We start from the raw sequence: 26722 nt of genomic DNA on the forward strand, positions 1-26722 counted from the left end.
TCAACATTGCTGCGTATGATTAACTATGCATGGGAAAAGCAGTACATGCTGGATTCATGGAAAAAAGGGCTTGTAAAACTTCTTCCTAAGAAGCAAATATGCGAATCCTTGGCTAATTGGAGGCCCATTACCCTTATGCCTGTCATTTACAAGATCATCACTAAAATGGTGGTGGATTGCATTAAAGGGTATTTACATGATGGCCTTCATCCTGCACAATATGGCTTTGTTCCTCGCAGGCACATTATCGATAATATTGCAAACGCCTATGTTGGAATAGAATATGCCAAATATACTCAGCAGGATGTTTTGCTACTGCAAGATGACATTGCCAAGGCATTTGACACGGTCCAATGGGAGTTTATTTCATAGACTATGCATGCGTCGGGGCTTTGGGCAAAACTTATAGCATATTATTTACAGTGACAGCAAAGCTGCCTCATACTGTTTGGAGATATTTCTGAAGCATGGACCCTTCGTTATTCGGTCCATCAGGGCTGTCCGTTTAGTGCACTCCTATATGCCATAGCCACACATCCCATGCTTCAGTGCATGGATCATCTCATAGCATCAGACATGCTTCATGGTTTGGAAATTCAAGGGAGTAGTACTTTCATTGCTCAAGCTTATGCAGATGATTCCTTTTTACTCCTCAGAATATAGAGCAGTATCTTTTTGCTTGAGGCAGGCTCTATCTTTATGGGTTGGTGGTTGGTCTTCATGTAAATTTTCCAGAAACCTAAGGTATTGCCATAGATTGAGACTAAGATTTCCTCATGCTTCTTTTGGCAAGCTTTTCTGGCTGTTTAGGATCTATCCTCAATGGCCGGATTTTGAGTTGCTCTTTACCTGGGTTCGCTACTGCTGGGCACTCTGGACTCTATAGAAAGATAGAAACCACAGAGAATTGGGTGATTCAATTTTTTATACTTTTGTTTTCTTCCGTCGTTCTTTGTAGCAACCGCTCTTTGATTGTCTGCAAATTCACTGCATAGGTTATGATGTATATTTGTCCTACACGGAGATTTTATCTTGATGTAATCTTTCAGCTTACCACTTTTCTGGGATAGCTATCTTGTAATATAAAGCATTCAAAGTTTTCACTTTTTAAAAAAAAGTGTGTGTGTGTAAGAGAGAGAGAGAGAGACATGGGGGGGGGGGGGTGTTTGGAAGTTGAGGGACAGTGGGATCTTAGAAGGGAAGGCTGACTGCAGCATGAGGGAAAGGCAGAGAGAGAGAGAAGGAGGGGAAGGCTGGGAGGGAAAGGAATAGAAGCAAGTGTGAGCTTGAGGGGGAGAACAGGGATCAGGCTTGCAGCTCAGTTTGAACCTTATACCTTCTTGTCTTACAGATACAAAAAATTATTAGCAGAGAAAAAACATCAACTTGAAGAGAGTGCTTCGAAGTTGAAGAGAGGACTCCATACTCTAAATGAAACCCGTGAACAAGTAGCCAAAATGCAGGTTGTATGCCAAGAAAAAAAGGAAGTGGTAGCAACAGCAAAGCGGGACTGTGAAGAGATCCTTGTAGAGATAGTGCAGGAAAAACGTGTGATTGATGAGCAAGAGAAACAGGCAGGTTTCTCAATTGACTGTTTGTTTTTTCAATTATTTTTCATCAAACTCACAAAGGACCAATTATTTGACTTGAGGTTAAATACTACATGCACGGATCTCCCTGCAAGGTTTTCTTCAGGAGAGTATTCTGTTTTTCAAAATAATCTCGTGTAAATTCATGTTCATTTTGCTGTAGTATGTGTGTGGGCGTGTGCACATGTGTGGAATCATTTCTTCATGCCCGTTTTCCTTGGCTTTCATTTGGCAGGCATTCTTGGCTGCCAAATATATATGTATTTGGCTAAAAGATACATAGCTGGAAAATACATCAAGAGAAAATCTCTGTGTAGGACAAATATTTATTTATATAGTTATAAATAAATAAATAAATAAAAAGAATGTGTGTGTGGGACAAATATAAAATATATATTTGTCCCACACACACATTCTTTTTATTTATATTTTATATTTGTCGCACACACACATTCTTTTTATTTATTTATTTATTTATAACTATATAAATAAATATTTGTCCTACACTGAGATTTTCTCTTGATGTATTTTCCAGCTAATATATATTTGTCCCACACACACATTCTTTTTATTTATTTATTTATTTATAACTATATAAATAAATATTTGTCCTACACTGAGATTTTCTCTTGATGTATTTTCCAGCTGTGTGTAGGACAAATATTTATTTATATAGTTATAAATAAATAAATAAATATACATCATAGAATGTGTGTGTGTGTGTGTATAGAGTATGATGTATATTTATTTATTTATTTATAACTATATAAATAAATATTTGTCCTACACTGAGATTTTCTCTTGATGTATTTTCCAGCTATGTATCTTTTAGCTTCCCAGTTTTGGGGTAGCTACCTTGTATGTAATATAAAGCATTCAAAGTTTTTTCTCAGTGTAGGACAAATATTTATTTATATAGTTATAAATAAACAAATAAATATACATCATACTCTATACACACACACACACACATTCTTTTTATTTATTTATTTATTTATAACTATATAATTAAATATTTGTCTTACACTGAGATTTTCTCTTGATGTATTTTTCAGCTATGAATCTTTTAGCTTCCCAGTTTTGGGGTAGCTACCTTGTAATATAAAGCATTCAAAGTTTTTGCCCCAAAAAAAAAGAAATGTGTGTGTGCGTGTGTGTCTATGAGGCTTGGTTACTGGCGGCCTACTCAATGGGACTTTCTTTTGGGTTGTATTGAAGGCAAGGTTAGAGGTTGCCCTCTTCTTTCTCTAATGTTTTTGGATTGGAAGCATATTCTTTTGCATTTGGCTTGGCATGGCCGTGACTCGTTGTTGCAGGGTAACTCTTTGAGAGCGGAGAACATCCACTGGTCACACGTTTTTGTCCCACCGTTGGCTTTGCAAGATCCCCGACACTCATATTTTTTTAATTTGAAAGGGATCTCTTATGTGGCTCATGCCATTCATGATGATGGAAGTATGGTTTAGGGATACATTATCATCCTATATGGCAGGCTATTACTCGTATGCTCCTACCTTTTTAGCCGGTACTACCTCTAGAGCTTCAAGACAAGCTTCAGGATTTCATCACACGCATCCATTCGTCATTTAAAGCTGTCCCATATTAGAGCATCCTCTTTATATAAAGTTATATTGCCTCCACCTTGGGCTTCAGCTATGGCAAATCAGATTTGGCGATTGGATCGTGCCGCCAAATGTTGGCGAAAAAGATTGAGTCATATTCGGCATTCCTAGGTCCCTCTTCGGCAACATGTCATTTTATGGAGCATTCTGTTGGGGGTTCTCCCATCTCGCACAACTTCTAGCACACCAACACATTTCTCCATCTATTTGTTGTCATCGTTTGGCTCCAAGGTGTCACCCTCTCTATTACTCGTCATTCCTCCCAAGGTAACTCTCTTTCTTATGACGCTGGTAATGATCACGGGCGATGGCTTTTATTTTTCCTCCCAGCCAACTCAGGGACCTGATACGTCATATCTCAATACATCCATCGTTGTTTTCCTTTTTATCCTTATCCCTGAGACCCACATTTTCCCTAGATAGTTCCTGGCCACATGTCTTCCATTTTAGGCCCCTTCTTAGATGCATCCTTTTCTACCCCTTTCTTGGAGTTCATTCAAAACCAATTGCCCCTTGGCAATTTGCACATTTTGATGCACCTAGGCCCTAGCCCTATTAGAACTACCTAGTCAATGCCATTACGCCCTCACCTAGGACCTTGGCAGTTACTTCTCTTGACCATTTAATTACGCACATTAACTATTACAAAAGTTGGTCATCTAAGAGAAAATGCCCACCGATCTATCCGAGGTCATGCTATCTCGACTAGAGCATAACATTCCTTCCCTCTTCAAGCATCAGCGTCCTCGATGATGAAATCTGGGAACGCTCTCCGCAACTGGTATACGGATTCCCAGGTAGCTTCCAATAGAGGCTGACCATGCCATGCAACCAACACCGTGGGTATCTTCCGATTTCGTATTTGCATTGTTCCTCGGTCCAGGATCCTTGTTGGTTTGCGCCTTGCAATATCCTCTATCTCCTGAAACAAAACCACACCTTCGATTAGTGAGTCACCAGTATGTAAAAATTTCTTTAAGCGTGAAACATGAAAAACCGGGTGCACCTTACACCCCTGTGGCAATTCTAATTTATAGGCTACACTGCCTATTCTCTTTAGAATTAACCACGGCCCACAGTATCGAGGTGATAACTTAGCACACTCTCCTGAAGTCAACGACTTCGAGTGCGAAGGAATTCTGAGAAAAACTTTTTCTCCTTCTTCAAATACTCTTATAGACCGATTTTCATCCGCATACACCTTGGCTCTATCCATAGCCTGACGGATGTTAGCTCTCGCAAGTGCTAGCATCTCCCGCATCTGAACTACAAAGTTCGCGGCACTAGGCACTTTCTGAGGTACTCCAACTATAGTTGGATTGGCTGGCCTATAACCATAGTTCAGCTCAAACGGACTGAACCCAGTAGACGAATGTTTCCTATCATTGTAGGCAAACTCCAACAATGGCAACCACTTGTCCCATGTATGTTGCCTCAATGACACATATGCTCTCAGCATATCCTCTAAAGTCTGGTTGACTCTTTCCGTCTGACCATCCGTCTCAGGATGATCCCCACTACTCATTCCCAACTCAGTCCTTAGTGTCTCAAATACCGCTGTCCAAAAGTGACCGGTAAACCTGACATCTCTGTCCGACACTATGGATCTAGGCAATCCATGCAGACGAAATATATGTCTAATAAACAAATCCGCTACTTGCGGGGCACTAATAGACTCTCTAGTCGGAATGAAGTGAGCCATCTTGGTTAGACGATCAACCACCACAAGGATAGAATTATACCCTCCTTGTGTTGCAGGTAGTCCTACAATAAAATCCATGGAAATGCTCTCCCACTTACTTAGTGGTATTTCCAAGGGCTGTAAAAGTCCGGGTGGCTTCACCCGCTCGGCCTTACTTACCTGACACGAGAAACACTGTGTCACATATTCATGAATATGCTTTTTCATCTTTGGCCAAAAGAAATCTCGCTTCACGAGATCATATGTCTTCTCGACTCCTGGATGTCCCGCACATGGGCTATCATGGCATTGTCGAATGACTCTCTGCCTGAGATCATTCTGACTAGGTACTACAACCTTGCCATTTCTAACTAGCATACCATCCCTTATGGTATATCTTGCATAAGTTTGGCCTTTTCTGGATGCCAGGTCATCCTTTTCATTTTTCCCGGGTTTTAACACATGAGCCTTAGGCCATAAGCTCTGGACAAACTCGTCCACCTTCTGAGTTTCTCTGATCTCGGTCATTAGAGCACTCTCTAATACCGTGAAACTCAGGTTGTGCATAATGCGAGACAACGCATCAGCAACCTTATTGTCTTTTCCTCTTCGGTACCGAATCGTTAAATTAAACTCCTGCATGAGCTCTGCCCACCTAGCTTGGCGGCCCCTCAAGTCAGGCTGTTTACAAAAATGTTTCAGAGTATCATGATCCACATCCACATAAAACTCTGAACCATACAGATAATGCCTCCATGTTTTCAAAGCATGGATAACAGCATACAACTCCAATTCATGAGTTGGCCAATTCCTTTGAGAGGGAGAAAGCTTCTTGCTTTCAAAGGCTACTGGCCTTCCCTCTTGAAGGAGAACTGCTCCTACCGCAATGCCACTCGCATCGGTTTCTAGGAACAACGGTTTCTGGGGATCAACTATTTTTAACACCGGTCCTGAGACCACAACTTGTTTTACGGTGTTAAAACTTTCTTGTTGATTCTGTCCCCAAATAAAAGATACTTTATCTGAGGTCAGATCAGTCAATGGCGATACTATTTCGGAATATCCTTTGATATGCCTTCTATAAAACTGGACAAATCCCAAGAATGATCGCAACGCGGTCAGACTCTGAGGGATTGGCCAAGTTAGTATCGCAGCCACTTTCTTCGGATCCATTTCTACCCCCTGTGGAGTAATTATGAACCCTAAGTACTCAAGCCTAACCATACACAGTATAGTTTTCTTTTTATTCACGTAAAGACTGGCTTTCCTCAAAGTACTGAACACTATCCTTAAGTGTTCACAATGCTCAGTAACACTTTTACTGAATATCAAGATATCGTCAATGAAATGTACTACGAACTTTCCGATATACGGACGTAGTAAATCATTCATAAGCATGACGAAGGTCGCTGGAGCATTGGTAAGTCCGAAGGGCATTACCAAAAACTCATAATGACCAAACCTGCTTCTAAAAGCGGTTTTATGCACATCCTCGGCTCTAATCCGGATCTGATGATAGCCGCACTTAAGATCTATCTTGCTGAAAATCACGGCTCCATGTAATGCATCTAGCAAATCATCAATCCGAGCCATCGGATACCTGTGCTTAACAGTGATATTATTCAATGCTCTGTAATCTATACAGAGGCGAAACGTATCATCCTTTTTCCTCTTTAATATCACTGGTGAAGCAAAAGGTGAGAAACTTGGTTGAATCTGCCCCAACTTGAGGTATTCTTCCAGTTGCCTACGCACCTCTGCTTCTTCAATAAAACTCATTCTATAGGGAGGTCTATTTACAGGTTCTGCCCCCGGGATCAGTTCAATCTTATGCTGAACTTTCCGCTCTGGAGGTAACCCATAAGGTAGTTCATCCCTAAAACATTCAGAGAACTCCTCTGTTATAAGATTAGCCAGCTTGGCCATCTCATCACTTTGCGTAACATCAGTGCTAGTCGAAGAATCATTCACCGACTCTACCGATGCGGTGCAAAGGTATAAAAACTCTACTTGAGCCTTTCTGATTTCCATCACGGAAACCAACGGTCCCTGAGGTATATCTTTTTCACCTCGCAAAACATAAAGCACATCATTCATCTTGAATTGATATACGTGCTTTTTCCAATCAATGGCTGGATTCTTCCTAGAATGCCACGCCATTCCCAGGGCTATATCCGCATGAGCAAGCTTGGTCATTTCAAAATCAAGCTTCTCAGTATAGTCCTGAATCCGAAGCTCCAACTGGGTAACCCTTTGGTCCCATACTTCAGTTGAACTTCCGTCTGCCATCCTGACTGTGTACGCATAGTCAGATGGACTTGTCTTTAATTTCAGCCTCTTCACGAGCTTGGAGTTAATCACATTGTGAGTTGACGCTGAGTCCAACAACACAATGACATCATGACTGGCCACTTGCCCTTTCATTTTAATTAACTCCGTATCATTGAAGGCTGTATACCCCGTTGCTGCGGGCTTAGATAGGATGTTATCAGGTGCACTCGTCACTAACTTAGCAACAGATACACATAACAAACAAGGTACTAACCTCTGAGAAGGTCCCGCCAGTTGCATCTGCATATGTTCCGCACTGGGACTCTCCTGCATTTCTACGCGTCGCATTCAGATATTATCATATTAGCCGTGCGACGATCTTTGTTCAGTGGACAATCCTTCCACTGATGTCGCTGAAGGCAGCCGAAGCACAATCCTTCTTTCCTAGCTTTCTCTTTTTGTTCAGGGGTCAATGAGGACTTTGACCAAGCCCGGGCTGCCATTGGAGTTATTTTCCTTTTCACCCCAACGGTGGTACTTGTTTTTGTTGGTCCCTCAACCGGCTTCACCTGCTTGGTTTGGCCACTTGGCTGTGAGACACTTGTCTTTGAAACCCATTTCCTCTGAAATCCCTCTTGTCTCGGGTGCTCATACTGAGTCCCTGCCTGCACAAATCCACCAGATCTACCTCTGGCATCCTCATAGTTCAGGGCTACTGCTATAGATTCATCTAATGTAGTCACATATTTAGCCCGAACTTCCATCTTGATCTTGTCGTTCAGTCCATAGATATAGTCTTTTAACTGAACCGACATAGGGAGAGGGTCTGCTATCTTCATGACACATTCTCTGAATTTGTCAGTGTACTCTGCCACTGACAAGCTCCTCTGACGAAGATTTCTATAAGCATCCCAAGCTCGGGATTCTTCATCAGGTGGGAGAAAGTGTTTCTTGAATTCAGTTTTGAACCCTTCCCAGGTGGTTGGAGCAACTTGATCCTTCTGTTGCTTTATCCACCATCTGTCCGCTGCCTCAATAAACAGGTGTGTGGCCTCGCGGATTTTCTTTAGATCGGATTTTATCTCACAAATGGCGAAGGCTTCTTCCCACTTGTGCAACCAAACCTCGATCACATCAGAGCTGCGCTATCAGAGCTGCGCTCGGTCATCCGACCAGCGTACTTCTCCGGTCTATAATTAGCAATATTGGGCACTTTGACCCTTGCGCGCTCTAAGGAATGTACACTGGGCTCTGGCTCAACTAGAGCTTTGCCCTTATCAATCCTAGACGGTCTAGCCGACAAAGCTTGCACCATCTCCCTGATCTCATTTTGACCAGCATTCACTTGAAGTTGTTGGTTCATAATCTGTTGTAAAGCATCCTCTAATATTGAAATCCTACCAATCAATGTAGGTGCTGCGTGATGCGACATCTGTTGTGTAGACTGTACTCTAGACTCGCTAGGATTCACCCTTGAATTCTGTCCTTCTGCTTCCATTTGTTGAAAGGGAGTTTTTTTTTTTTTTTTAAATGCGAAAACTCCAAAAGTACAGCACTTCAAAATCCCTTCCTATACAGGAACAAAGTACTGCAAACTAAGAACTTGAAATATATATCCTAAAGGGAAAGAGATGCCCCCTGGATATCCTTGAACTCGCAAAAAAAACTCTGCCCTGTTATATTCTTGATCTGTCAATCTAAAATGGTGAAAAGCCTGCCATCACGTGTGCGTTGATCGACAAATCCAAGCGATGTGGGGAAAAAAAACTGCGGGTCTTTCGTGGCCGTCGTTTCGGTTCAGATCTCGTCGTCACCTCCTTCTCCACTATCCAAACCACCGCGCAACGTCTACTGCCCGTCAAGCTCTATCACGTATCGTGTGCCTGCGCTCCTTTATCACGACCAGTCACCTCGCCATCTTCAATCACATGAAGATCACGATCCCTCCTTGTCTGTGTCTATCGTTCACGCTGCTCGTCAAGGACTCCAATTCGTGCGCTGCCTTCCGAGACCTGATAAAATCAACGTGACTCCTTCACGTAGCGCAGATTATCAACCTGCTCCCAGCCGCTGCGTCAATCCTTCAAGGTGCAATTTTGATCCTTCGTCATCCGCACCTCAACTATCTCTCCCTCTTCATTGATGCAGACTGTGCTAAGAATCGCCTCACGTAAATAATAACTATCTAAGTGCGCTGCTTCCCTACTCGTCGATCTCTATCTTGCTGCGCTCTGATACCAAGTGTCACCCTCTCTATTACTCGTCATTCCTCCCAAGGTAACTCTCTTTCTTATGACGCTGGTAATGATCACGGGCGATGGCTTTTATTTTTCCTCCCAGCCAACTCAGGGACCTGATACGTCATATCTCAATACATCCATCGTTGTTTTCCTTTTTATCCTTATCCCTGAGACCCACATTTTCCCTAGATAGTTCCTGGCCACATGTCTTCCATTTTAGGCCCCTTCTTAGATGCATCCTTTTCTACCCCTTTCTTGGAGTTCATTCAAAACCAATTGCCCCTTGGCAATTTGCACATTTTGATGCACCTAGGCCCTAGCCCTATTAGAACTACCTAGTCAATGCCATTATGCCCTCACCTAGGACCTTGGCAGTTACTTCTCTTGACCATTTAATTACGCACATTAACTATTACAAAAGTTGGTCATCTAAGAGAAAATGCCCACCGATCTATCCGAGGTCATGCTATCTCGACTAGAGCATAACACAAGGGAGTCTATGTCTCATATTTTTTGGCACTGCCCTGACACCCGTGACTTCTTGGGCCTCCTTCGGCAACGGTTGCAATTGAGATTTCCTTATGCTACTTTCGGCAAGTTTTATTGGCTTTTCGGGATTTATCCTCTCCGATCGAAGGAGGAGGGTGCTGCATGACCTCGGCCACGACTATGGCATTATACTCAAGTAAGGAACAGGTCTCTGCCATAAGGATCTCCCTAGGTGAGCGCTCCTGCACATGAACACCTAAAGGGGCAGGAGCAGTCTCATCTACACATGAAACTAGGACAAGATTGTCTTCTGCCTGAAGAGACGGGTCTGCGGCGCCATCAATGGTAGCTTGAGGTGGAACTAGCTCACCAACTTTGACAGGCACCCAACGGGGGGACGACAAAAACAGGATGTGCTGACTGTCCTGTCCGTGCTAAAGATGTACTAGGACGAGAGGCTAATGGTCCTGGGTGCCTTGAAGAAGTACCAGGATGAGAGGCTGAGAGTCCTGGCTCTGAATTCAAAGGTCCAGTAGCGCGGGAAGAGGTAGGATAAGGAGCTAGTTGTGAGGAAGGTCCAGATCGGCGGGTGGAGCTATGAGGCGTACCCGTGGACCTTTTAGGTCTTTTCTTCTTTCTTTTCCTTGGGCAATCTCTAGCAAAGTGCCCAAGGGTCTTGCAAATCCTACGCTGATCTTGTCTCCCTACAATCTCGACTCTCTGTCTCTGAAGCCATCTGGATGCTAAAGCATAATGTGGTCATTCGAGATGTTAGGGTTGAAGAGATGTGGTAGCTAGTTAGGAACGGAATGGAAATATGGAAAGCATAATTAAACGCAAAATGGAAAGGAAGGAAAGTACAAGTACAACGCAATAACCAAAATACTCACAATGTATTGATAGCTTGATGTTGACTGATATATTAGACAATAGATAAGTACAACACTATATAGTGTGCCACTAGACTCTAGAAAGTCACAATGTCTATGGGATATCTCCCAATATGACACGTGGCATGTCTAGGACTCACTAGACTATAAAACCACTCCTAGACCACCTAGAATACTCATTTTAGACTCACTTTGGCTTCATACTCTAACAACCCCCCATGAAGGCAAGGTGAGAGACTACTGGAATGGAATCAAGAGCAGAACATGACAATGACGATCTAAGGTGAGAGACTATTGGAATGGAACCAAGAATAGAACATGACAATGACGGTCATTGAATTGTACACCCTATGTAACTCAAAGATAGGCAAAAGTCTGAACGTGTTCAAAGCTTGATCCAAGCACTCATATGGCTTGAGACTCAACATGCTAGGCTTACGTTATAGCATGGCCACATGACCAGCTCATAGGTCTAGGATACACCAACATCCTGGAACTCGGCCAGGCCTGATAATGAGATCTATCAAAGCCAATACATGGCTTCCACAATACATCCCCCTCTAAACCTATCAAAGCCAATACATGGCTCCCACAGTACATCCCCCCTTGGCTTCATAATAGGACATGTTAGGAAGCCACACACCAAAATAGGAAACCCAATACATCTTTTTAGGAGGACTATCCAAGGCAGAGGACCTTTAGACTCAATGACAACCAAATACTCAATACATATCATTTTAGGAGGACTACCTAGGGTAGAGGACCCCAAAATACATCAAGCTATAGGAATAATAAAAATAGATCTCTTAGGAGTAAGAGATGTCCTCCAAGTAGCCACTGCACATGTGTGCACATCCCTGCGAGTCGATGACGATGTCGATGAAGCACTAGGCATGAATGCCCCAAAATATGTGTCGGTGAAGTCCATGGGGTAGCTACATGGAGCGGTCATGGCATGACTCTCAAGATAGAAGATGGAGAGTCACCTAAAAACCGATGTAGAGGCTGGAAGTGCCACAAGGACTAGTAGAGTCACTCAATGTACAAGCCTAGCACCACGGGCAATCAGAGAAGTAATCGGAGAAGCCGGGAGGTAACCATACCTCACATCAAGATCATTTTTCTTTTTTTGCAAAAAAGAGACTTCTATTAAGTAAGAAAGAAACTCGCTAGAGCAAGCTCTATGTGGAAATACAACATGCTAAGCATGTAATAAAAAACACCCCAGAAGAATGAGGTAGAAAGAAACCAAGGCTGAGGCTGAAAATACCAACTCAACCCTGTAGAAGTCTCAGCAAGGAAGGGAGAGTCTCTCCAATCCCTGAGAAAAGTAACTCTCCTGGAGGAGGCTGCTCGAGAGGATCCCTGCATGGTCGCCCATATGGCCATCAGAGTGTGTACCGTATCTGTCCAAGTATTGGCCAAGGTCTGAGAAGCATGAACCTGAGAACCCTCCATAGCCTCAGTCATCTGGCTCTCCAATTGTGCCATGCTGCAATGCTAGCTAAAACCTCCCATGGAGAGTCCGAGGAATGAGCAACCCTGAAGAGAGTGGCCGGAACATCCTCTAAAGAGCACGACTCCACAAGTTGTTGTCGGATGTGAAGAGAGTCATGTCTCTCAAAGAAAACTTGGGGCCTTGAAAGAGTGAGCCAAGCCACTGATCCCCAGGTCATATTGAAGGGGAGGCGAACAAAAGTGATGAAAAGTCTTGCAATCTCCTTCCATATGATTCTTGCCTGTCTGCAATCCCAAAGGCAGTGCTAATTTGTCTCCGAAGCAGAAAGGCAACGAGGGCAGGTAGGGTCAGCCCCGAACCTGGATCTCCAATGGTTCACTGCTATCCCACCATGAATAGAAAGCCAAAAGAAGAGAGTGATTTTTCTATTCCGGTGGGATTTCTAGAGCCTCTGCTAAAAAAATTCTGCAAGTCTGCAGAAATCTGAAAATTCACCCAATGAGGAGCTCTGGTGGCCCTCCAACCCCTACAACTGAGCTGGAATTTCCTGGTATTACTGACCGTGTAACAAAAGAAGGGAATGTCCTTCTCTCGGTGCCCTTCATCTATCCACTCCCATTCCCCAGGGTCCCACTGCAAAAACTTAATTGGGACACCTCCATAGCGCCACAGCCTCCATGACCCCAGGGCAATGAGTAGCGGGTCAGGATCCAAGTACCACTGTGAAAGAGAGCCATGCTCCATGAAGCCCACTATCTTGATTGGCTGAAACGGTACCTCCAACAATATATCGTCTGTGGACCTGGACAGCCTGGCCCCCAAAGAAACATCAAAGGCTAGGGCATCCTCATGTGTGTTACGTAAAGCAATCACCTGCAAAGGAATGCCCAATCTGGAAAATGCTCCCATCCAAGTGGAACAAGTAATAGGCATGTCATCTATGTCTACCCAATCCAAGGGCAAGGCTACATCAATCTGTTGAACTCTCCCTGCACTCCCTCTGAGATTATGAACCACCTGGGCCTGTCACTCTGCAGGAAGCCTCCTGAAGGCTTTCCATGCTCCCACAGTCGATGCAGGGCCCCTCTCCCATCTGGGCCATTGCATGTAAAGAGAAGCTCCATGTGGTCTGCCATGCTCATCCAAAATATTGTCGTTCCACATGATAGACTGCCTTTCAGTCTCTTCACGGGTGGACGAGGGAATCCTACGAAGAGTACTCCTGAAGCTGGCCCATGCTTTGAGGATAGCAACGATAAGAGGGGAAGAAGGAGATCTAAGGTGGGCTGTGGTGAAAACCCATTTGATACTATGTATCCAATCATCTCCTGAAGTGGGCGTGCGAGACTGTATGTATCTGATAAAAAAATCCTTTCCAAGGCTCTTGCCCTGGCATAAGTCCTCTTACAACAACCTTGCAGAGTAAGACTCTGCACTATAGATCCGGGTCGATGATAGTCAAACCCCCTTCTCTTGTAGGAAGAATCAAGGTCTCCCAAGCCACCCTGGCTGTAACATCAGTTGTGCCATCTAGACCACTCCATAAAAACTTCCGTACGGGCCTCTTGAGCTGAGTGATACAATCCCTAGAGTGGCACCAACAAGAGCATACAAGCCATGCTTTGGCTAGAAGAACCTGGTTAACCACCACCGCTCTGGATGCCAAGTCAAGTTTGGCTGAGCTCCAGAAAAGGACCTTTCTTCTGATGCTCTTCAACACCGCAGCAAACTCTTGTGAATGAGAGATGCCCACCCCAACCTGGCAGCCCAAATATCTGATGGAGACACCCCTCTGTACCCAAGTGAAACCAATATCATTACCCCAATCCGGGGTGTCATCCTCGCAAATCCAAAAACCATTGGATTTATGCCAATTAATGTGTGCACCTGCAGCCGTGCAAAATAAATCCAAGGCTGTCCAGAAGGAAGTGAGTGTCCTGGGGGAGGCATCCAAAAAAACAGCCGTGTCATCTGCCAACTCACTATCTAGGAGCTCTTCTTCCCGGCGGAGAGGAAGCCTCAGCCCATAAATATCAGCTTGAGATCTAAGGTAGATACTCATAGCTTCCGCCACAAACAGAAAAAGAAATCTGAAATTTGTCCCCTCTTATCCCCCCAATAAGCTATGGGCTGATCTGTAGAGAGAGGATACTCCTCTAATCCATGCATCTGAAAAACCAAAGCGAGATAGAGTACCCTCTAAAAAATCCCAGTCTACTCTGTCGGAAGCTTTCTCAAAGTCCAAGAGTAGAATGGCCAACCTCTAGCGGCTCTGCATGGCCCCCATTCTGAGGCCTCCCAAAATGAGAAAATATTATCAAAAAGACTTTTGCCATGCACAAACCCTGTCTGCGTGTCATGAATCAAATCTGGAAGAAAAACCTGTAGCCGCAGACTGATGGCTTTCGCCAGAATCTTATAAAAAGTGCCCAATAGAGTGATGGGTCTCCATTGAGACACTAGATTCCTATTACCCCCCTTTGGGATGAGATGAATGAGACCATCTGTAAGTGAGTCCGGCATCTCACCCAGAGTCCCACACGCCCTGCAGGGCTGATGTAATGTGATCACCAATCTGCTCCCAAAAAGTAATAATAAAGGAAGGGGTAAGTCCATCAGAACTTGGGCACTTGCCCTTGTGAAGGGCAAGTAATGCAGTCCTGAATTCTGCATTGGTGAAAGGTGCATCAAGAGAAACATACATCTTATCCTTCACCAATACAGGGATACATTGCCAAATAACCTCTCTAGCATCATCTATGGCCTGTGTGCCCGGATTCGCAGTAAAAAGCGATGCAAAGTAATATGAAGCTACATGCATGATTCCGGATAAGGCTACAGCTTTCTGAGATGGGCGGGCAACTCCACCCTGTATGTGAGTAACCCAAATCTGTAAGATATCCCATGTGAGGCTCTCCTCTGAATAAAAAGCATCCGGAATCCTGACATTGGCAGAGCGTCCTCTCTGATGAGGCTCAAGAATTTGTAACACCACTGGAAAATGATCTGAGGTGGTAACCATGCATACAGATCTGCCTCTGTCAAGTGCCCAATCGTCTACATAAAATCTATCAATACGTGCATGGATGGGCATGCGTACTCTCCTGTTCGACCAAGCGTACATGAGTGACTGTGGCATAACATGAAAGGCATCATCAAACCAAGTGTCCCTGCCACTGTACTAAAAGAGAAAGGCATTCCAAGCTGCCCTCTCCAAAGAATGAATTCCACCCTATCTGCCTCCCTTTTTATTTGATGGCAACTCAACCATGTTGAAATCGCCACCAATGATCCAAGAATCTGCAATGGGGGCCCAAGAGAGTAACTCCTTCCAAAAGGAGACTCGCTCCCCTTTGTTGTTGGGGGCATCCAGATTGAGAAGACCAATTTTACGCCTTCCAATCAAAATAATGATCCATTGAGCTCTAGAGGGGGAGATAATACCATGACCAGCAACCAAGGGTAGAATAGAAGGAGAGACCGAAATGCAAGTACCTCCCCTGGTGCCCATAGCAGGCGACCAGAAGGTATGTCCTGAAAGAAGTTTGCCAGACTTAGAGCAATCACTGGCATCCAACTTGTGTTCCTGGATAAAAAGGCTATCAATAGCACCTCCAGTGACACCTGGATGAAGCTGAATCCGGATCAGCTACCTACGACAACGGTGTGGAACTCTGCCTAGGCCCTGTATGTTCTAGCTGACTATCCTCATTGACAGGAGGATGCTGGGTGGAAAGGCTTACCCGACCTAGTAGAGGAGACCAGCTTTGGGCCGAAACACTCCTGCTGAGGGCAGGAAACTCAACAAGTGAAAGGATCCCCACACCTGCTGAGGGGGAGGCCCTATCAAAAGGAATCCCAATGACCGAGACCCCTAAGGTGGAGGGCACAAACTCCTCATCATCCATAAAAGTCGCCGAATCTGCTAGTGCCGAAAGAGGGTTCCTGAGAAGTAGGTCTGGCCGAGGATTGCGTTAGAAGACCTACACTCTTGGAAGATGGAGGAGAAGGACCTGCCATGCATACATCCCTCGGTCATCCTGACTGTGGTAGGAATAGTCTGTGGGGAAGAAGTATCGGTAGCCCCCTTATGATCAGAAACCAAAGTGACTGGGGTTGGTACTGGTCCATCTAAAGGCCCCTCCTGATGTGGAACTGTAGTGTCTGGGGCTGCAGCAACATCTACCTCTGGAGTTTGGATGGCGTTGGATGGACAAAACCAGTAGAGCCTAATCCGCCTTCACAGCCACCCTCATCCACGTTTCAAACAACTGAACAACACTATCAGAAGCTAAAAGCATTCATTCAACATCCTTGTCTCTACACCCCTTACATTCAATTCATACACTGGCCACATTTCCTCCCAAATCAAACAACCTAGTGACCCAGTGGGTTATACAGCTCAACACAAGCTCTCCTACTGACTGGACTTCCCTCAATAACTCACAAGCATTCAGATTCATAATGCATCCAATCCCACAACTCACCGGACAACCACCCACAAAGAAACCACGGTTAGAAATCTTTTTATATCTTTCCCAAGGTCATCAATCAAGCACTAGAATCGATGTAGCCCGCCATTCTTTGCTCATCTCTGCCTTTAAGCTATAATAGCTACCTCATAGCTATTCTCCTGCTCACTCTATATCCACCTTATATAGTAGTGAAACCCACGGCCAGACAAGATATCCCAGCCTCCATGATAGAGACGCCATGCTTCTGTTCAGTAACTCATGAAATCAAGAAGTTCCTGCATTCCATCACCCCTTGAGCAAGATTCCCAGAAGCTAGTTCCCTAGCTCCAACAAATGCAACAGTCGGCCAACTACACTCCTTCATGAAGCAGCTCCCTCCAAAGGCAACAGCCCAAGTCCCATACGTGAAAATAACCAGCACTTGCAACGGCCCTTCTCTCCAGCCCGATTTCCATGCAAACAAATTCGTCTCAGTCCATGAATTCTCCACCAGCCTCTATACATATATACCCTGTGCGTGCTCTCAATGAAGCACCTCCGTTATCTTTCACCCCTTCATGCTACGACAGCCTCTTCTCCCACCTTTGCAATCGCCTCCCTCGCTCTTCCTGGTCCTTTTGCTTCTCAGAAACCCAAAGAGCTCATGCGCAGCTCTCTCCTTACTCATGAACTCTTGTCCTCTACACACTTCAGCTTGCAGTCGCGATCCCTGTTTTCTTCTTCTCCCCCACAAGCTCATTGAGCTCTCCACCCACCAAGCTCCTCTTCGTCCAACCATCGTCTGGCTTCTCATTCGCGATCCTTCCCTGCTCAGCAGCTCTTGGACATCCGGCGCCCTTCATCTCCTTCAACCCCCGAGCTCGCGTGCTCGTCCTTCATTACCCCGAACGTATCCTCCAGCCCTCCAGCAAGTATTCCTTCTTGCACGATCCTTCTCTCCTCAGCCACTCCCACCGAACTTCCCCGTTCTCCTCCCCTTCGAGCCTCCTTCTAGCAAGCCCTGTAGTAGCGACGCCTTCACCATCCAGGAGCTTCCAGCCACCACCTTCTATTCAAAAGCTCCTCCGTTATCATCCTCACGTAGCCACCTTGCATGCCTTTTTGATATGTGCCACGTCACCTTTGCCTTTTTACCACACTTTCACCTTGCCTAAAAAATATTGCACCAAGACCATTGCTCACACAATTGGGGTCACATTTTACTAACACACAACCATCCTTCAACAAGGTATTTTGATGCATGCCCACACATTTACCACACGTCTATGAGCCTACAGACCATGACATGGATGCTTACGCCACTTGCAACAAATCGAAAATCACTCATGGCAAAAATAAACACAGGACACAGGATGGCAATGAGAAGTATGTCATCCTACACCATTTGCTCTGGAGTGTGTGATGCACCCACACTGCTTTTCATCATCTCCCAGAAGTCCCTGTAGAAGTATCTACCATCTATACATCAGTGTAGAGTCTTTCATGAGGGTGTCCATAGCTCAAAGCCACCACCAATTAGCTACGTACATAGCTATGCACCTACCGATCAACATGCAACAAGTGAAAAACATTTTTACTTTTTTATCCACACATCCCTAGCAACCCCTTCTCTTCTGCTGTGACATTCATGTCCAGCAGCTAAAAGAAAAAAATCAGCAAATGACTTGGATCAAAAACAAAGCAAGCTTGTACTCTATGCATGTGCCTTTCTTTCCCGGATCAAAAGGAAAACTTTGAACCCTCCACTGCCAGATATGCATAATCTACCATCCCCCTGGATCAAAAGGAATCAGCAACACACCAAATTGGTGTAGCCACCAGCTCCTTCCATATACCCACATCCTCACTAAGCCTCCAGGGTCTCATAGCTTATCCTACCAAGACATCACACCACTCCACTGGATGTTAGCCATCACACTTGTATCATGAGTCTTGCTCATCTTCACATGGGCCACTTCTTTTGAGGTCATTACCTCACACATAGATCTCACGGGAACAACCAGCTCATAATGTGTGATTAGGGACTTCTCAACATACCCTATTGCCTCAACCTTATAAGCTGCAAAACTTAACCCATCACATGAATTATCAAGATCACCCAAGAGCAACCAAACATCCTTCCCTCCTGAAGAATGCTCAAACATATCAGCACACTCTTTGCTATATGCATCAAGTCTTCACTGACATCTCTGAACAATCATGAGAAGTACATTTTTCTTGTCATTACCAACCATACATGCAAAATCCATGAGGGTATCTTCATCAAGTAAAGCATCTAACTGATCATCAACCACACTATCACTACCATCCTGCTCAACATGCATACTGGTGTTTACATTCTTTTCCGAAGAGATCAATGCTAACATATCATCCAGTGCATCATCAAGAATGCAATCCAGCTCATCATCTGAATCACCATCCTCTTGTAAACACTGAATCTTAACCTCATCATACACATCAAAGTCCGCATGCACACAATCAACACACCCAAACTAAGAATTTTAAATGTAGGTCTTTTACTTTATCAGTAATAGCCACATCAACTTCATCACTGTCACACATGATTGAGCTCTCATCTTCATTGCTAGTTTCACCTCTTTGTTCCTCACTTGTTGAATCTGAAATTTCAGTCCCTTTGGTATGCACAATCATAGTGTCAACCGCAAACTGATTGCATTCAGCCATATACTCCTTCCAAGCCTTGTCTTCAAGTGGCTGCATATCTGCTGCAACATGACCAGCCAGCATATGCACATCATCACACATCACTGGAGCATGATCATCACCTACCACTACACACACAAACTTATCCTTAGCTGCCTTTAATGGGCTCTCAACCTTTCTGTCACCTGTGGCAGCAACCCCTTCACTCGGGCTCTCCTTTACCACCTCACACAGATCTGGCTGAGCAACACCCTCCTCCATAGCAACTGACAAGCCTAAATTCATACTAAGTGTAATGATTTCCAGCTCTCCTACATCATCAACATCCGGTTTCTTCAACAGTGAAGACAACTGACTCTCTTCCTCTGTCTCATTCTCTATATCTTCGTCTGTGACTATCTCCTCAGGTTCCTCTTCCAATTCCAGCCTACAGCTCATATTGCACTGCATGGGTACAGACATAAGCTCTGGTTTGGTCTCCATTCTAATCAGGCTAATTGCCTTTTCTTTCCCCTTATCCTCCCATTTCACACTAGTAGAGAGCTTGTTTGAGGGGAGGGGTTCCTATCCTTCCGGAGGTGTTACCGGAGGCCAGAGGCCACTGGCGTGAGAAGCATGAGTTTTGCAATGCTCTAATGCAATGGATCGTGCAGAGCGCACCGTGCAGTAGTGTGCGAATGTCGTATGCTATACTGTAGTGAACGACAATGTACGAGTGTACTATGCTAAATGACAATCACCGGTGAACTCCACAACATAAGCAAAATAAGAAAATCCTACACTGGTGAACAATCCCCATATCGGGAAGAGACAAGAGAGATGAGAAAGTGACCGAGTTGGCCAATGTACATATCACTGGACGTGTCCCCAGGTCACAAGTCGCAAGTCACAAGAATACACAAGTCGCAAATCACAAGAATACACAGGTCTATCCCCATAGTAGACAAAGGGTACACACAAGTCTCTCCACATTCTCTCCTTGGCGAGCTCGTAGCTCTAGCCTCTATCTCTCCTCAATCTCCTCTCTTTCGCTCCCCCGCCGAATGTTAAATGTTCTCTTTTTCTCTCTCCCCCTTCTCCTTCATCCTCATCCCCCGCCTTGGAGGGTCCCTTCTTCGCTGGGAATCCCCCCCTTTCTTCCCATTGGTCATCCTCTTATCTCCTTAGCTGTTGAGGATAGCCGTTGCGCCACTGGCTCTCTTGATGGCTTCGGCGACTTTCTGACTCCCTGACTCGCCAGCCTGATGGTGTAAATTCTCCATGTGCAAGTGAGCTGGTTCACCGCACCACTGCACCACTGTATCACCGAACCACTATGTAAATATAAATACTCCTGACTGCTCCATGTGCTAAGCTGTTGATGAGATCACTTTGGACACGATACTCCTGCTTGACCTGTGGTTGACAGCCTCGGATAGTATTCCTGGATGAACCCGTGTGATCGCGTGGCTAACTTGTATTGACACATGGTCAACATGTGGTCAACAGATGTCGTCATGTGGTCAACGCCTGTCGACAGGTGGTCGTGTGATAAGGTAACAGTTTCCCCCGCCACGATCATTCACCGTCCCGGTGAATAGAAATGGAGGATGAATCCGTCAAAGAAAAATAAAAATGAACTTACAAACCATTGATATGGTGATGGAGTAGGAAAAGGAAATGGTACAGACCATGTGGTTGGCCGTGGGAGTAATCCAAGATTTGTATTAAGTTGAAACGTGAAAAATAAACTGCTGCATGATAAGGGACAGCATCGAAAATTGCAAAAAAAACTGAGTACATCTTGAGATAAAACACTGATATTTACAGTGAGGGCCAAACAGCTTGGCAAAATCTAACAGTGCCAAAAAAAAAAACCCAAACACCAACACCCATGTATCAACCCTTGTATGAGATTATTGAGGGTGGTAATCAGCAGCCTGTTCCTCTGCCTTCTCCTCTCCGCCTTCGTATTTGGCTCTGTGGCCTTTTGCGCATCCCTTTGCTCTGGCTCAGTCATATGTATCTGTGGATGGGGTGCTTCCTCCTCACACTCAAGCGTGTCCATCACATTTCAGATTTTCATACTTGTCTTTATATCGGTGGTATCGCCGGTAGTAATGATCCTTTTGCTCTTGCAAGGTGGACTGGGAAGTCTGGAGGGTGGCCAACTGCATCCGAAGATCTGTGAATTCTTCCTCCATGGATGAACGCTTCTTTTCCAATTCAGCCACTCTGGATTCTGATTTTTCTTTGGCAATCTCGGAGGAAGACAAAGACTCTTTTAACTGTGTAATCTCCTGGTGAAATCTGGTCACCTCTGTGACATGCTGGCTTTGCAAAGTTGCCAGAGCTGCGGCATGTTGGCTGCGTAGAGTTGTCATTGCTGCTTTCCATTCCTGCCTGTGATTATGGAGGCGATCCCCAAGGGCAGCCTGCTGAATATTCCAAGCGATGTCACGCTCATGTATTGCTGAGTCCTTCTCTTTCTGCCACCTTTCCTCCTGTTGTCAAAGTGTCATGCTAGGGGCGCGCTGCTGGGCTGCCTGTGCTTTCTCAAATTCTAACTTCATGTTGCTGTTGAGAGAGGAGCTTATGAGCATAACCTGTGGAATTGAAGACCGCTGTCCCAAGCTGCGTGAAGGTGTCGTCCATGATACGCTGAGCAAGATGCAGGGACCTTTTCATCCACGCATACCTGTCGCTGTAATTCATCCTGTCTGCCAAATTAATGATGTCCCCCAATTCCTCAAACATGTCAGGGAGAGCTCCCTCTTCCTCGGTTGACAGGTTTCTTGTAGGTGCCAATTTGTCCAAGTGCACAAAACATGTCGGGGCCCTGGAGATCTTTTTGTTCTGTGTGAGGCAGTCCTGCAAGGGAATGGTGAAGATTTGATTGAGATCCTCCTCTTCCCCACATACTGGTGAGCGTTTTTTGTGAAGGACAGATAGTAGTTGGCTGTAATCTTCATTCTGTTTTTCCACCAGGGAAATATTTGAAAGAGGTGGGCCCGATGAAGCAGCTATGTAAGCTGTGAACATATCATTCTCATGAAGGGGTGGGCAATCCACAGATTGGGGCAGAATCCCTCCCTCAAATACCTCCTCTGATGCTGAAGTGGCCGATGGAGGATCTCCTCGAGAGGGGCTCCCACTCTGGTCACTGCTCCTGTCTCTGCCTGGGGAGGCCGAAATGTGAAGTACACCCTGGGATGACATCACCAAAGACCCTATGGAAGGAGGTAGCCAAGAAGAGGAGACGGAGAGGAGGGAGGGAGAAGGTGGCTGAGGGGCTCCCAGGGAGGAGAAGGCAGCCGGGAGAAGGAGACGGAGAGGAGGGAGGTGAAAGGGGAGAGGAGACGGGGAGGGAGGAGGCGGAGAGGGGGTAGGTAGAGAGGAGGCGGAGAGGGGGTAGGGGGAGAGGAGGTGAGAAGAGGGAGATGGGAGGGGGGCGGGGAAAAGGTAGGGAGACGGGAGGGAGATGGGAGGGGGGCGGGGGGGAGGGGAAAAGGTAGGCGGGTAGAGGGGGGAGAGGAGGAGGCCGGGAAGGGGAGGCGGGGAAGGGGGAGGCGGGGAGGGGGGAGGGAGGAAGGCAGGTAGAGGGGGAGAGGAGGCAGGGATGGGGGAGGGGGACACACAGGGAGGGAGATGGGGAGGCGGGGAGGGAGAGGCTGGGAGGGGGAGGCGGGGAAGGGAGGAAGGGGTAGGCAGTGAAGGGGCTGAGGGGAGGGCTGAGAGAAGGAGGGGCTGCAGCGGGGGGGCTGAGAGAGGGAGGAGAGGGCTGAGGAGGAGGGCCTGAAGGGAGAGGGCAGCTAGAGGGGGAGCAGCAGCTTCCTTGGTCACATCCAGCTTCTTAATCTTTGATTGCGACATTTTATTAATTAAGAAGTGGGGTTTGATTTTTTTATAAAATCGGTTTTGATAGTATACTATTCATCATTTTCACTCCCTTCATCATGAAAATAATGGAGAACATAGCAATAGAACTCATATGCATAGATCTATTGGAAGTATGAAAATGCTTTAATGTGTTCAAGGTTGACGCTGTTTTTTTTTTCCCCCAAAGTCTCAAGTTCTTGAAACCTATTTATATATCTCAGGTGAATGAGGAGGCCGCGAAAATTGAGAAGGAAGCAAAAGTTTGCAATGCTATTGCTTACGACTGTCAGCAAGACTTGGACAAGGCCCTACCAGCGTTGCAGGCAGCTGAGGAGGCACTCAATGTTCTGACTAAAAAAGATATGAGTGAAGTAAAGGCATATGCCAAACCACCAGCATTGGTTGAGCTGACTTTGGGAGCAGTCATGACTGTTTTAAAGAGACCACCTACATGGGATGAAGCGAAAAAAGCACTGGGAGATCCTTCCTTTCTGTCAAATCTGTTGAAGTATGACAAGGATCAGCTGGTATTGTGTAGTCGACTTTCCTAATTATACTGTCCCCTTGGATCTGGATTTGATTTTCAAAGCCTATAAACCTAATAGTATAATGTTTTCTTCTTATATCAACCGTACAAAACACAATCAAAAGAAAACTCCACAACTTCAAACACTTGTTTCCAGGTTGATTCACTCTTGAAGAAAATCAACAAATACACCAGTGATCCAGAATTCACTCCAGAAGCAGTTGGAAAAGTTTCTGGTGCAGCGCGTGGCTTGTGCCTTTGGGTAAGAAACACTCATTTTCATTTAGGAATCCTTTTAGGAAGCCACATGTTGCTTATGTAGAGAGTTTTGCTTCATTTTCATTTTAGGATTCATTTCAGGAAGCCATATGTTGCTTATGTAGAGAGTTTTTGCAAAATTGTGAAACCTTAGTTGTGTATTTAAAGACAAACATGTTAAGTCCATCTGAATCTGATAATGAGGCATGCTTATAACTCATTAGATAACATAGCGTGAATATATGCTTCTAAACCATTTATAGACCAGACTAGGAAACTAAGCAGAAGAAAATCAAAACACTCCATGCCAAATGGAGGGGAAGGAGGCAGAATTGAGCAGCAAAAGAGATGCTAAAAGGGGGGACTGCTGGCAGTTATATGTACATGCTACTCTCACTTTGCTATGATTATGCTCAAGATTGTGACATTAATCTTTATGGGTTCACACACTCTGATTCGTTAGGGACAGAAAATCCACTTCTGCCTATTGCTTCTCATTGGGTTCAGCTTGTATTTCATGGCTCGGTAAGAAGCAAGCCAGATTCTCTCTTTCAGCAAGAGTCTCTCTTTCCAATTCAGTCATGCTCTTATGTGGAATGCCCTCATGTCTCTTCAACTATCACTTGTCATTGGCATAGGTTATCCTTGCCGTCTTCAGCTATATGTGGATGCCCACTCCAGCACTTATGGGACCCTGGAGAGTGGCATTGGATGGATGTGGCAGCTTTAGATAAAACACTATCCTTCTTTTTCTTATTCTTTTGCAAAGAAAGCAACCTTCTATTAATGCTTGAAAGACTTAATACAAAACAGAAGCCCCGAAGGTGCCGAGTATGGAAAAAATTTTGGAAAAGGCTGAAAGAAAAGAACCAGCCCGTTCCATAGGAACCCAGCTCACTGCCTAGGGAATCTCTAGTATTGGGGCTAACAGCCAAGTAGGGGGACTATACAACCAGCAAATCCCTCGTGGAGTGAAGATGTAGAAAACTCCTTCAGGCCAAGTCTTGCAGAATTGAGCACGCCTCTCGATAGTTGCTCTAGAACCTGGAGTCCCACACTCGACAGATGCGCTACGGCGCCAAGCCTTGTCTCTGCCTCCATGGGTAATCTGCTCTATCTGCCACAAGACCTGGCTGGACCACTGTCCCATTGTGCCCAAGCAATGTACGTCTGTTGTCCAAGCATACGCCCCTCCCAATCTTGGATCTCTGGGTGCCACACAAGGGGCTGATGCTCAAACTCCTCTCTGCATCTGGGCGGAGCTCGAATGAGACCCCTTGCTCGTCTCTGCCAGACCCTGTGAAGGCTCCTCATCAAGGGGGAACCCTTCCCTGTAAGGGGGGCCTTTAAGAAGACCCACTTGTATGAAGGCTGCCATTGTCTTCCGGTGCGTGGGATGTTCCTGAGAAGCCCTTGTTGTAGGAGGAGCTTCCAAGGCTCTGCACCTGGGAGAGGCCACGAACAACCAACTTGCCCACGAGGGCTCTGCTCTGCATCTCCAGATCTATGATACCCAAGCCTCCGAGTGCCTGCGGCATGATCACCGTCTGCCAGGCGACCCAAGCTCTAGTATTCCGCATGGTGTCCGATCTTGCTCAAAGGAAAATCCAAATCAACCATCAGAGCTGCCCAGTGCATCCTCTGTGAAAGCACCAATAGGAGGCGATATACCAGGCTGTGGCAAGAAGGACCTGGTTTGCCACTAAGGCACGACCTGCTAGGGAGAGCTTGGCCAAGCTCCAGTAGAGAAGCTTGCGCCAAACACTCTCAAGAACCGGGGCGATCTGCTGGTATACTGTAATGTCACATCCATTTGGTATACAAACCAACCATAAAACACAACAAGAGAGATGATAGAGCAAATGGTAGTCATCTTGGCCACCAAAGCAAAGGTCTCCTCATAATCTATCCCCTCTTCTTGTGCATACCCCTTGGCAACTAAACGGGCTTTGTACTTCTCAACTGTACCATCTGCATGATACTTTATCTTGTAGATCTATTTGGTGCCAACCACATTCTTGCCAATGGGCGCATCAACTAAGTCCCATGTAGCATTCTTTTGAATGGATCTAATCTCAGCTTCCATGGCTTTTTGCCATGCCAAATTGCCTTGAGCATCCTCAAAGCGTCGAGGCTCAATTTCAGCTTCCATCAGTTGGGTCATGAAAGAAAAAATCACCTGCTTCTTATAGCATTCTGAGTGCTGGCCCTGGTTCTCCCTTTAGCATTTGCTGCAAAAGTGTCAACCTAGCCCATCTAGGAACTGAATTCTCAATTGTCCTGCTGGGAATAGCATCTAGAAGTGCATCTAGAGTAACATCCTTTGCATGGCGCTGATAAAGCTTCCAAATATTGGGCTGTCCCTCCCCGTGAGCTGGCTGCAAATCTGAAACACTCGAGGGAAAAGAACCCTCAAATGTGGCAACCCGGTTGGAGTCTGAGAGGTAGAGGAAACATCAACTGGAGAGCCCAAGTCAACTGACTGACCCAAATCACCCAAATCAGCACCATCCTCAAACTGAATGATGTCCAAAGGTGTATCATCATATGGAGGCAACTCCTCACTGATGGGCTGCATGCTATCATGCTCTGCAAACAAAACATCCTTGCTTATGATTACTTTCCTTGTGGTTGGATCATAAAGCCTAAAGAATAGGGGGACTCCCTGAAGGATGGTGCAAAGAGGAGGACTCTTTCAGC

General features: G+C 45.5%; 1 protein-coding gene across 1 annotated transcript in view; it reads left to right on the forward strand.

Moving 5' to 3' along the window:
* The window catches only part of LOC147885929 (dynein-1-beta heavy chain, flagellar inner arm I1 complex-like), a 629024-nt gene that overhangs the window by 498934 nt on the left and 103368 nt on the right, over nt 1-26722 (forward strand). Inside the window, exons 51-53 of the mRNA XM_087396248.1 lie at nt 1352-1574; nt 23460-23765; nt 23922-24026. Coding sequence (XP_087252374.1) covers nt 1352-1574; nt 23460-23765; nt 23922-24026 — 634 coding nt within the window. The remainder of the gene's footprint in view (nt 1-1351; nt 1575-23459; nt 23766-23921; nt 24027-26722) is intronic.

The sequence above is a fragment of the Dipteris shenzhenensis genome, chromosome 25 (genome assembly GCF_047967505.1).
Source record: "Dipteris shenzhenensis isolate YYH24624 ecotype China chromosome 25, Dip_SZ_1.0, whole genome shotgun sequence".
NCBI lineage: Eukaryota > Viridiplantae > Streptophyta > Polypodiopsida > Gleicheniales > Dipteridaceae > Dipteris > Dipteris shenzhenensis.